At 43.5% G+C, this 12,894-nt stretch overlaps 1 protein-coding gene across 4 annotated transcripts in view; it reads right to left on the bottom strand.

The window, feature by feature from the left end:
* Positions 1–219: 219 nt before the first annotated feature.
* The window catches only part of LOC121576914 (UPF0606 protein KIAA1549L-like), a 51,086-nt gene continuing 38,411 nt past the window's right edge, over positions 220–12,894 (bottom strand). For 2 of the 4 annotated variants that reach the window (XM_041890500.2, XM_041890503.2), the window contains 10 exons: positions 10,914–11,044; positions 10,348–10,475; positions 9,791–10,005; positions 9,222–9,360; positions 8,257–8,637; positions 8,004–8,101; positions 5,498–5,640; positions 2,036–2,196; positions 1,846–1,919; positions 220–1,737 (listed from right to left, as the gene is read on the bottom strand). In XM_041890500.2, coding sequence (XP_041746434.2) covers positions 1,890–1,919; positions 2,036–2,196; positions 5,498–5,640; positions 8,004–8,101; positions 8,257–8,637; positions 9,222–9,360; positions 9,791–10,005; positions 10,348–10,475; positions 10,914–11,044 — 1,426 coding nt within the window. In that variant the 3' untranslated portion in view covers positions 220–1,737; positions 1,846–1,889. The remainder of the gene's footprint in view (positions 1,738–1,845; positions 1,920–2,035; positions 2,197–5,497; positions 5,641–8,003; positions 8,102–8,256; positions 8,638–9,221; positions 9,361–9,790; positions 10,006–10,347; positions 10,476–10,913; positions 11,045–12,894) is intronic. The other 2 variants (XM_041890502.2, XM_041890501.2) reach the window with 2 other exon arrangements.

The raw sequence follows: 12,894 nt of genomic DNA, 5'->3' as shown, positions 1-12,894 counted from the left end.
CATTGTGTAGAAAAATAGTAAAATAACATTTGTCAAACTGGGTAGCAACAGTTGAGGTCCATTTTAAGACACCTACCCAGTCAAACTAATGGACTACATACTGACTTTGCATTTGCAACATTATCATTGAGTATGACAAAAAAAAAGAAGAAAAAAAAAAGGTTATTCTAATATTTAAAATATGAATATTGCATGCTTAACAAAGTATTTGCATTGCTACTGCAGTTGTGTAGGGTCAGGTCATCTGAGAAAGTGCTATGTTTGTCTAATCCATACTAAACTAATATCGTACCTACATTGTGATAGACCAAACTGTATTTTCTATTTCCTGTTATATCACATTGATTATACCTTATTCTGTCACTATTTCTAAGTGTGAGAACTTTTCCAATGCTATGTCATTATCAGATATGCAATATCAGCGCAGTAATACACATCGTCAAGTCTGGTAGCATCTTTTGGTGGCTGTTGATCTACACTTAACTGCACTGATGAACTCAACTAGTAGCATGTACAGTACATGGTAAAGGGCCCTAGCCATCACATTTTCCTTGTTTTGAAATCCAGGCAACTCAGTAAATACTAGTAAAACATAGAATTATCTTTTGCTTATGTTATGACCGAGTGAGTAATTGTGCATATACCAGCATATGCACCTACATGAATACATTCGAAATGTGGTATTTGTTTTACACTATGTGATCTTGTGTCGGTACCCTTGACAAATTAGAAAATAGGGTTGAAAGCAATCTGACCATCCTTCAAATTTGAAAATGCAGTAAAGCAAGTCAACATGTCTAAAGAAAATGGTGTCAAAATATACAGCAAATCTCTCTCTCTCTCGCTCTCTCTCACTACTTGCATAAGTCTCTTCAATAATTCATGTTAACATGTTACATAATATATTTAATCAATACACCTGTGGCCCATCCAACACTCATCCTCATTACCGCTCTGTCCAGTGGATTGATATGACCCACTATGTCAAAATCTCAAAATACAAAAACATAACACTTGCGAGTAAAGAACAATTGTAAGATCATTTGTGTGCTGCAATATACAAATCTATTCAGCTTTTCATAATCATGGTTAGTAGACAAACCTCATAAACATATGAATGGCAGAACAGGTGACCGTTGTTTTTTACTGTAATCTGATGGGGAAAAGGTAATGAGTACATTTTAAAAATACAGAATGACATAGCCACTCACACCAAAGCCTTTTAATAAGGTGAGCGTACAACATACACTCACTAGATTATTTCCCCTTTGAAAAATAAGTAAAGCATGAAAGTAAATGACAAATATCCAAAAACTGAAACTGAGAGAGTAAGTTAGTTTTTTAAATACACATAAACCACCAGTAGTAGGTACAACTCTTCTGTCCATTAAGGAATTTGGATAATCAAAAAGCACAGTTAGTTAGTCCAGCTTTGCCAGCCCTGTCGTTGGATGGTGTGGACCAGGGTAGAGGCTGTATGTGGCACTACCATGGGGGATAGTTCTGCTGTACTGTAGTCTAGGCCATCCTCTGCTAGCTGGTGGCAGTTGACATGGAGGCTGTGAGGTCTGGGAGACCTGGGGCTCAGACAGCAGAGCAGAGAGGGCCTGGCTGGGCTGAGGAGGCAGGCCAGGGGGCCAGTAGCCAGGGCCAGGGGTGAAGGGCAGGGCGGGATGCTCGAGTCCAGGGCTACTCAATGTGAGGGAGGGAGGCCCTACTGCCTAACCAAAAGGACACCTGGAAGACAAAAGAGAAGGAAATGGAATGAGCGGAAATGAGCCACAACAACCCTGAACATTTGATCGGAAAATGCTGTGTTGTGTTACGAAGTGTGTGTGTGCCCACCAAAATATATGCTGTCTCCACTCAGCTCCAAAGATCATGTAATCTCAACAAATAGTTTCTAAATGACACGGGTTCTGCAAAGAGAAGAGACTGATTTAAACAGGGACTAATAGTGAGGAGGAATCCAGATCAAACCATCAGAGTTATATAGACACAATATCAGAGGATATTGTCTGGTTCAGATACTAACAGTATTTACAGTATCATTCCACTGGAGTGGGATGTCCTCGGGTTCTGGTGGGTAGGACATCCAGGATGGGCTTCCATACGACGATGGTGGAGGCATGACAAAGTAGTCTGAGTAACCAGGGCGGTTGGCTGATATGGCGTAGACCGCTGTAATTGGGTTTCCTATAGAGATAAGCAGTGTTTAGCCAATCAGAGGCTTGAATGAGTGAACTGAAGCAATTTGACAGAGAAAGATATACATATGCCTTATGTATATTATACAGTACCAGTCAAAAGTTTGGACACACCTACCCATTCCAGGGTTTTTCTTTATTTTTACTATTTTCGACGTTATAGAATAATAGTGAAGACAGCAAAATTATTAAATAACACATATGGAATCATGTAGTAACCCAAAAAGTGTTAAACAAATCAAAATATATTTTATATTTGAGATTCTTCAAATAGACAGCCTTTGCCTTGATGACAGCTTTGCACACTCTTGGCATTCTCTCAACCAGCTTCACCTGGAATGCTTTTCCAAAAGTCTTGAAGGAGTTCCCACCTATGCTTAGCACTTGTTGGCTGCTTTTCCTTCACTCTGCCATCCGACTCATCCCAAACCATCTCAATTGGGTTGAGGTCGGGGGATTGTGGAGGCCAGGTCATCTGATGCAGCACTCCATCACTCTCCTTCTTGGTAAAATAGCCCTTACACAGCCTGGAGGTGTGTTGGGTTATTGTCCTGTAGAAAAACAAATGATAGTCCCACTAAGCCCAAACCAGATGGGATGGCGTATTGCTGCAGAACGCTGTGGTAGCCATGCTGGTTAAGTGTGCCTTGAATTCTAAATAAATCACAGACAGTGTCACCAGCAAAGCACCCCCACACCATAACACCTCCTCCTCCATGCTTTACGGTGGGAACTACAAATGCAGAGATCATCCGTTCACCAACACCATCTCACAAGCCACGACGGTTGGAACCATAAATCTCCAATTTGGACTCCAGACCAAAGGACACATTTCCACCTGTCTAATGTCCATTGCTCGTGTTTCTTGGCCCAAGCTGGTCTCTTCTTCTTATTGGTGTCATTTAGTAGTGATTTCTTTGCAGCAAATCGACCATGAAGACTTGATTCACACAGTCCCCTCTGAGCAGTTGATGTTGAGATGTGTCTGTGACTTGAACTCTGTGAAGCATTTATTTGGGCTGCAATTTCTGAGGCTGGTAACTCTAATGAACTTATCCTCTGCAGCAGAGGTAACTCTGGGTCTTCCATTCCTGTGGCGGTCCTCATGAGAGACAGTTTGATCATAGCGCTTGAAGGTTTTTGCGACTGCAAAGTTCTTGAAATGTTCCATATTGACTGACCTTCATATCTTTAAGCAATGATGGACTGTCATTTCTCTTTTCTTATTTGAGCTGTTCTTGCCATAATATGGACTTGGTCTTTTACCAAACAGGGCTATCTTCTATATACCCCCTCCCCCCCTACCTTGTCACAACACAACTGGTTGGCTGAAATGCATTAAGAAGGAAATAAATTCCACAAATTCACTTTTAAGAAGGCAAACCTGTTAATTGAAATGCATTCCAGGTGACTACCTCATGAAGCTGGTTGAGATAATGCCAATAGTGTGAAAAGCTGTCATCAAGGGTGGCTATTTGAAGTATATTTATCTAAAATATATTTTGATTTGGTTACTACATGATTCCATATGTGTTATTTCATAGTTTTGATGTCTTCAATATTATTCTACAATGTAAAAAATTGTACAAATAAAGAAAAACCATTGAATGAGTAGGTGTGTCCAAACTTTTGACTGGTAGTATATATATTTATATATACAGTGAGGGAAAAAAGTATTTGATCCCCTGCTGATTTTGTATGTTTGCCCACTGACAAAGAAATTATCAGTCTATAATTTTAATGGTAGGTTTATTTGAACAGTGAGAGACAGAATAACAACAAAAAAATCCAGAAAAACGCATGTCAAAAATGTTATGAATTGATTTGCATTTTAATGAGGGAAATAAGTATTTGACCCCCTCTCAATCAGAAAGATTTCTGGCTCCCAGGTGTCTTTTATACAGGTAACGAGCTGAGATTAGGAGCACACTCTTAAAGGGAGTGCTCCTAATCTCAGTTTGTTACCTGTATAAAAGACACCTGTCCACAGAATAAATCAATCAATCAGATTCCAAACTCTCCACCATGGCCAAGACCAAAGAGCTCTCCTAGGATGTCAGGGACAAGATTGTAGACCTACACAAGGCTGGAATGGGCTACAAGACCATCGCCAAGTAGCTTGGTGAGAAGGTGACAACAGTTGGTGCGAATATTCGCAAATGGAAGAAACACAAAATAACTGTCAATCTCCCTCAGCCTGGGGCTCCTAGCAAGATCTCACCTCGTGGAGTTGCAATGATCATGAGAATGGTGAGGAATCAGCCCAGAACTACACAGGAGGATATTGTCAATGATCTCAAGGCAGCTGGGACCATAGTTACCAAGAAAACAATTGGTAACACACTACGCCGTGAAGGACTGAAATGCTGCAGCGCCCGCAAGGTCCCCCTGCTCAAGAAAGCACATATAGAGGCCCGTCTGAAGTTTGCCAATGAACATCTGAATGGTTCAGAGGAGAACTGGGTCAAAGTGTTGTGGTCAGATGAGACCAAAATCGAGCTCTTTGGCATCAACTCAACTCGCCATGTTTGGAGGAGGAGGAATGCTGCCTATGACCCCAAGAACACCATCCCCACCATCAGACATGGAGGTGGAAACATTATGCTTTGGGGGTGTTTTTCTGCTAAGGGGACAGGACAACTTCACTGCATCAAAGGGACGATGGACAGGGCCATGTACTGTCAAATCTTGGGTGAGAACCTCCTTCCCTCAGCCAGGGCATTGTTAATGGGTCGTGGATGGGTATTCCAGCATGACAATGACCCAAAACACACGGCCAAGGCAACAAAGGAGTGGCTCAAGAAGAAGCACATTAAGGTCCTGGAGTGGCCTAGCCAGTCTCCAGACCTTAATCCCATAGAAATTCTGTGGAGGGAGCTGAAGGTTTGAGTTGCCAAACGTCAGCCTCGAAACCTTAATGACTTGGAGAAGATCTGCAAAGAGGAGTGGGACAAAATCCCTCCTGAGATGTGTGCAAACCTGGTGGCCAACTACAAGAAACGTCTGACCTCTGTGATTGCCAACAAGGGTTTTGCCACCAAGTACTAAGTCATGTTTTGCAGAGGGGTCAAATACTTATTTCCCACATTAAAATGCAAATCAATTCATAACATTTCTGACATGCGTTTTTCTTTATTTTTTTGTTGTTATTCTGTCTCTCACTGTTCAAATAAACCTACCATTAAGATTATAGACTGATAATGTCTTTGTCAGTGGGCAAACGTACAAAATCAGCAGGGGATCAAATACCTTTTTCCCCTCACTGTATATATAATATGTATTATTCTGACCTGAGTAGCTGGTCACGGACTGGTCAACAGTAACAGCAGGGAAGGGCGCTCTGTTGATAGGCAGATAGGGGGCACCATTGTGCTGACTCTGCAACTCAGTGGCCTCGGAAACACGAGGCTTCAGGCTGACATCGGGTGTAGAACTGCAGAAGGGGAAACAAAGACAAAAGCTGTGTAATTAATAAGTCTCACCACTGGTTGGCCTGTATACCTCACACGCAAACCCGTTAACAGTCAATTATCTGCAGCACGGCATTCAAATGAAGATGCCGTTTGCTTTAAATGATTCAGAAAAAAATACAGCTCAGAGTAGAATTACAACACAGTGTGTTAACAGTATAACATCCAAAGCCATATGTTAAAGGGAAACTTCACAATTTTTCTTCTTAACTATTCATCATCTCCAGCACCATCCCAACATCAACACCAACATATTATGTGAAAATGGCGCATTTCTATGTTTTGTAGTAAAAAAGATAAAGACAAGTGTTTCCAATGACATCATCAACCGATTAGTAGACAATTAGTAGGCAATGCCTACTCACAATTGGTCAAAATCACATGATGCACACCGATGATGTAATTGGAAACCCTTATCTTCCTCTATCTTTTTTACTACAAAACATAGAAACGCACCATTTTCACATATGTTGATGTTGGGGTGGTGCTGGAGATGATGAATATGAAGTTGATTATTTTTTTTTGTTTCCCTTTAAGCAGTAGAAAAAACAAGGATGCACTACAAGGATACAGTACACTAGTTACAAGTAGACCTTCAAAAAAGTAGTAGGTTGAGCATTGTCATGACTCTCCCTGGGTGAGGATCAAAGGCCTCACATCAGCTTGGCAAATGGCTGACAACAACCAGACACTCTTACCCACAGGGGGGCTGTGCCGGTCTTGACACCTTAATTCTGCCATAAATTAGAGAGGAGGAGAATCTATCTCTGGCACTCTAGTATGGTGAAAGGAATGCCTTTGTTTCAGATACTTTTTGCCGCACAAAAACTTCAACATCCAACAATGAACATTAGGACAAAATATTTCAACATCCAAATGTTGGGAATGATGAGAAATGGAATATGGAAAATTAATGCATATTTTGTGATGTCATTAAAAATGGTATAAAGGTGTTATAATGAAAACATTGTGACTTGAAGAGCGTTTACACTGTGTATATCAGGTTTACTTCCTTTACCTTGGGTAGAAAATATCAAGGAGGAAGACAATGTTTTCGTGAAGATAGGAATGTGATTTTAGCTTTCTAACAAAATCATAGTGATAATAATACTTTTGCCTCGTAACTAGCCACGCCCGAGGGAGCTCAGAGAGCGTGTCATTATGATGGAAACGCCCCTCTTTACCAGAGTGCATAAAATATTGAGATAAGAATGATCAGATCAAACTAGACAGACCTCAAGCTGCAGCTTTTGTCCATATTGGTCCCGACCCTGAAAATCAACACGAGGTGAAGACGACAAAGTTGCCTCCACTAACAATCAATGTTACGGCTGAGTAGCTGTTCTAAGTACTGTATCTAAGAAGGTGAATTTAAGTGGGACCATCCTGTTACTCTCTTCAAACCATCGTCTACTACACTGCTCTCATCACCCCACAGGGGATCATCGACACGGCTGATTAGCCATCCTCAGAAGACCACTTCCAGACGAGTGAAAGTAAACATACAACTAAGAAGAAGGACATTGTGACCTCTTGTGGACAATCTGAGCCTTACATCTGAAAGGCCATCCAAAAGAGAAGGCCCAATCGAACCCTTCCCACGAAGGCCTGGGTCCAACAGAGATACATGACGAAGACCTCCAACATGTAAATACATACATTACTTTTCTTCCCAAACGGGTGACAGTTCGGGGCAAAGTATTAGGATTACTGTGAGGGTAGGTCCATGTGTATCCAAGTGTTTTTTCTCTCTCTTTAACTCGCCATCTTTTGTAACAAGTGTCATATTGTGTTAGTCCGCTAGGGACCCGTTTTCATTGTATTAAGTTTCTAATCCCTACCTATACCGTGTACGTGTTTGTATCTTGTGTTATCATTTTTATTAGTTCGAAAATAAATAATTAAATTAATTTGTGTGGTACGGAATGATCAGTAAGACCCGGGTTCGTGCAGACTTAAAGAGTCTACGACTTTCAGAATGAGACTTATATGAGGTAAATTATTAATAATTGACTGTTAAATGATAAGAGATATCTAGATATCTTTAGAGTTAATTGGGGAAACGGTAACTTGTTAAACGACTTTTCCCGTGGTGCCCCAAATTCCTAATGACTTCATTGTTAAATTATGAATTTAATCTAGTAACAATTCAACATAGTAGGTAATTATTCGATAAATAATAGTCATCACAATAATTAAAGTCACGACAGCATGTTTAGCATTGTGAGGATGTGAATAAATTAGAATGCATGTTATATTCATCCGTTTACTGTCTTTTTGACAGCTAGAGGAGTGTTGAAGGGAGGAGGAGGAGGGGGGTTCGTACCGCCTCATTGAGGTCCCGGTAGGTGGTCCGGGTCTTGAGGGTATCAGAGGAGGTGGGGGTCCAACGCCCATGTCAGGAAGCTGAGCGAACCTGAAGCCCTGCAGCACCAAGCACAACACACACACACAACATAGTTAAATCAGGGTGTGGGTGTTTAAACATATGTACTGTACAGCTACTCACTCGACACATGTTGATTTTCTACAATAGCATTCAGGATTTTTACATTGCACAGTCTAATCAATGCTCTCACAGGCTTGGGTAAGCTACACTGGTGGATTTCCGGCCCGTAGGCAGACCCGCTCTGGTGGCCTCCTCCGCATGGGTGGTTCATGGTGCCAGGAGCGCTGGTCACCCCCTCGGAGTAGGCGCTGGTGTGGCTGGGATTGTAGGAACTATGGAGGTGGGGGTGAGGGTGGTGGTGGTGGTGGTGGCTGCCAGGCGGGGGCTCGTCTGCGGCCAGCCCAAAGGCATTACCCAGCAGGATATGCATCTGCTGCCGGACCTCGTCGATGGAGGGCTGAGAGCTCAGAGTGGACGAGTCCGAGAGACCTTTGACCTGATGGCTTCCACCATAACCCAGGGAGCTCATCAGTCGGTCCACATTGGTCTCCTGGAACGGCTCTGGCTCCGCCTGACTCACAGGAAGACGAATACACACACACACACACACACACACACCGAATCGCACACATACAGGGTTATCCATTTGCAATTTAAAAGCTCAGAACATTCAGAGCTATTAACTGGTATTGAATTTCCCATCTAAATCACCGAACAGGCTATAAATCATATTCACTGTCATTGACATTCAGCAAGGTTCAGGCAGCATAAAGAACGGGCTCCACCGCTGCACTAGATGGAGGTTTTAAAGTTCGGCTGAAGGCAATCCTCTTCATTTGAGCCATGGAGCTTAAAGTGAATATTGGGAGAGGTAGGTATAATGGGGCTGGCTTTGTCCTAGGGTTTTCTCTAGGTTATTGCACCCCAGTATCAGAACTTCTGTAGGCTCAACCACCTTTGCCCCTGCAGTGACTCCAGTAGTATGGTGTTCATTTTAGGACATTCACCCTGCAGTGACTCCAGTAGTATGGTGTTCATTTTAGGACATTCACCCTGCAGTTACTTCAGCAGTACGGCGTACATTTAAGGACATTTATATCTCATGGATGTCTTACAATGGACGACATACTGCACTGATATTCAGTGAGGACTCACGTCATAACCGCTGTTGCGGATGCCTCTTCTGGACCTCTCCCTGAGGACCAGCAAGTCCATCTCTGTCTCCACGGGGCTAGGGCTGCTGGCGGCCAGGGACTGACGGCTCCAGTAGGCTGGCTCTCTGGATGGGGGGTGCCTAAAGTAGGGATATCATAGTCGCCGTCATCATTATTATAGCCATCATCATCATCATCATCAGTAAAAAATGTAATCTGCAACATCTACAGTTGGGTTGATTAAATTATTTATCTGCGCTGCAGCACAGGTTTAAACTGAAAACCTGGATATACAAAATTGACTTATAACTGTACCCTTACAAGAATATTTCAGACAGTTACTCAACAGGTACCAGGGAGAAGCGGCAGTCAAGCGTGACGCCAGCAGATACTCTCGACCGGTAAAAGTAACGGTGCTGCAGCACAGGCATTTTGAAAAGTAACTTTTAAATCAGTGGATCTGTATACGCTGAACACCCACTGAACACCCACTCAAACATGAAATGAATGCTTCCTGTATAGCATACTGTATGTCTCTTGGCATATTATAAAATGTGGATGCTCCCCCACCTCCTGATGTGGCATCCTGCATAGGAGGCCCTCTTCTCCTCAGCAGTCATTGGCTCCTTGGCCATCTCATGCCTACTGTGCCTCTCTCTGGGGTTGAATGGGTGGATGCCATTGTCTGTGATGGGAAAATCATAGTAGCCTTTTCTCTTGGCTTTCTGCCGTAGTTTGTTCCTGTAGCGTTCGATGTCGGACTTCTGCTTGAGCCCCATGTTTGCCTGTGGACGTAATTTGTATCCATTACATTTGTATATTGATTCTAGTTTGGCATTGCTTGGTATTATGAGTAAACTTGGTGAGGTCACTCTTCCCTATAAAGAAACAACCGGTTTCAATTCCATTCTTACTTCCCCTTGGCCCTAACCCATTGATGTTTGCAGATCTGTAGTCCAAGTGCAATATACAGTAGCTCCAATTCTACAGTGCTTTTACTGCACCTATCCAGAACTATCTTCAGATCTGCATATAAAGGGTTGGGGCCAAAGGGAAGGGAGCAAATTGGGACAGGCTGGCAGACTCTTTATGACATCATTCCCAGCAGGCTGGGGGCGGGGTCTCACCTCCCCATTGAGGATGACTGAGTCCTGGCTGTGACTGGAGGAGGATGGGTAGGAGTATGTGGGCTGGGCCGCCATTGGCTTGATGGTGATGAGTCGCAGTGAGCCAGTGTGGTCCTCGTAGGGATCTGCTGGGGTGAGAGGACATTGCTATTTAGCACACCACTAGCTAGCCCAGCTATGACTGATATTGCTGTTATCCCCACTCACACTGCCTGAGTTACTGCAGTAAGACATGGGGCGTGTGTGTGTGTGTGCCTCCCTGTGTGTGTGCCTCCCTGTGTGTGTGTGTGTGTGTGTGTGTGTGTGTGTGTGTGTGTGTGTGTGTGTGTGTGTGTGTGTGTGTGTGAGAGAGAGTGTGAGCGCGCATGAGTGTGTGAGTGCCTGCGGCATGTGTGTGTGTGCATGCCTGCACTGCATGCGTCCATGCATACATGTGTTTTTTTACAATTCATTAGCTCTCTCTATTGGTCCTACAGTGTCTCAAGCCTGTGTGATGACATAACATTGTGTGGACAAGCAGCAGTAGCCTACAGTAGCCAGAGCATGGCCTCTCTCCTCTCTCTCACCGTTCCTCTTGTGCAGCAAATCCTCCTTGGTGCTCTTCTGTGTCGCAGCCCTCCGTGCCGCCAAGCTCTTGCCCGTGTTGAGTTTCCCGGATTCGTTGCTCGTAACCGAGCCATCCTCGCTTGGCAACCTGCTGCGGGTAACCATAGCAACAGAGGCAGGCAGTGGTAAGCTCTGTGCATACAGTATTATCCAAGGTTAATGCTGCTATCACACAGCCCCCTGGCCACAGTTCTAACCTGTGAAGACTGACTGCAGTGCGCAACATAGACACCTCTACAGGTGGTGTTCTAGCTAAGGCCACAGGCTAGAACAGTTGGTGCTTCTATCTTAATGTCAAAATATCTCCCATGGTATCTTTTCAGGAGTGACCAACAGGCAGACACAAGTGACTAACACACCAGTCTGATGTGATGTCAGATAAGACAGCTGGGAACAAGCACACCCATCATGTCAGCTCATATAGACATCACTCTTCAGAATGTATGAATCAGATATTTCTAAGGGTGTTATGCATTCAGAAATGCAAAATGGAATCCGCATTCGCAATCGCATTCATGAGGCTTCTATAATGAGGTACCGTTCTACTCGTGATAAATAGACGGACTGGGAGAGAGAGGGAAATAGAAAGAGAGAGAGAGAGAGGGAGAGAGGGAGAGAGGAGAGAGAGCGAGAGAGAGCGAGAGAGAGCGAGAGAGAGCGAGAGAGAGAGAGAGAGCGAGAGAGAGAGAGAGAGAGAGAGAGAGAGAGAGAGAGAGAGAGAGAGAGAGAGAGAGAGAGAGAGAGAGAGAGAGAGAGAGAGAGAGAGAGAACAGAGTAAGTATGTGTGTATTCCTGTCAACGTGAGGCCAGAAAAACACTGAATCAAACATGGCCCTGGAAGCATCTCTCCAGGCTGTGTAGCTCACTCACGTTTCCATGCCCAGTGTTCAGCCTCCATTCACTATACACCAGTATGTCTTTACCGCTTGTTTGTCTTCCCAGTTATAATTCTCAGCACCCTTTCAAAGGCGTTTTATTCTTTAATCATCACACTGCAGAATTCCAATGTCAGCAGCAGAGGAGATGTGTTTGTAGCCTTGTGAAGCCTTGCTAATCCCAGTCTGAATGAGCCCTGGGGTCCATCCAAAGGGTGACTGGAACAGCAGCTGCCGCTGCAGCAGACCTGGGTTCAGATACTATTTTAAATCATTTTCAATACTTTATCAGTGTTTGATTGAGCTTGCCTGGCTTAATTAATCAATAGAATAGTCCAAAAATTACAAACCCCGCTCATCTGATACTCCAGGCAGGCTAGAGCAAAGCAAATACTCAAAGCATTTGAAAGATTTACAATACCATTTGAACCCAGGTCTGCACTGCAGTGCCTTCAAGGCCCACTAATCATTGCAGCAGACTCGTGTCACACCTCCAGCATGGCGGCCGTAAATATGTCACTAAAAAGCCCAAGTGGGTCTAAATCAGCCAAAGATAGGGGAGAACTGTTTGACAGCTGACAATGACTGATGTTTTGGGTTGGGTCAGTAAATAAAATCAGGCCTTTGGTAGTCTGTACATTTCTTCCAGCGTGTTAGAATGAGCATTTTTATGCATTGGAAATTCAAAGGAAAGATGGCTCAATACAGCAGCTCAAGCTTGGCTTTGGCTGCGTTTAGACAGGTAGACCAATTATGATCTTCTTTTCACTAACAGGTCTTTTGACCAATCAGATCAGCTATGACAAAGATCTGATGTGAAAACATCTGGTGTGATTGGTCAAAAGACCAATTAGTGGGAAAAAATATCAGAATTGGGCTGCCTGTCTAAACACCGTCTAGAGGGAAGAGAGGAGGCTCTATTCATTTTGTGGCACGGCAATAACACATTCAGGAATCACATGTTTTGTAATACCATTTTTGTTTTCTATTGCCTTTTCCGAGTGATAGACGGCTACGATTCTTGCAATTGGCAACACCCAGGCAAACTGTAAGCCAGTCAACATGA

The sequence above is a fragment of the Coregonus clupeaformis genome, unplaced genomic scaffold (assembly GCF_020615455.1).
Source record: "Coregonus clupeaformis isolate EN_2021a unplaced genomic scaffold, ASM2061545v1 scaf0491, whole genome shotgun sequence".
Taxonomy (NCBI): domain Eukaryota; kingdom Metazoa; phylum Chordata; class Actinopteri; order Salmoniformes; family Salmonidae; genus Coregonus; species Coregonus clupeaformis.
The sequence above is the reverse complement of the archived record's forward strand: the minus strand, read 5'-3'. Positions and strand labels throughout refer to the sequence as shown.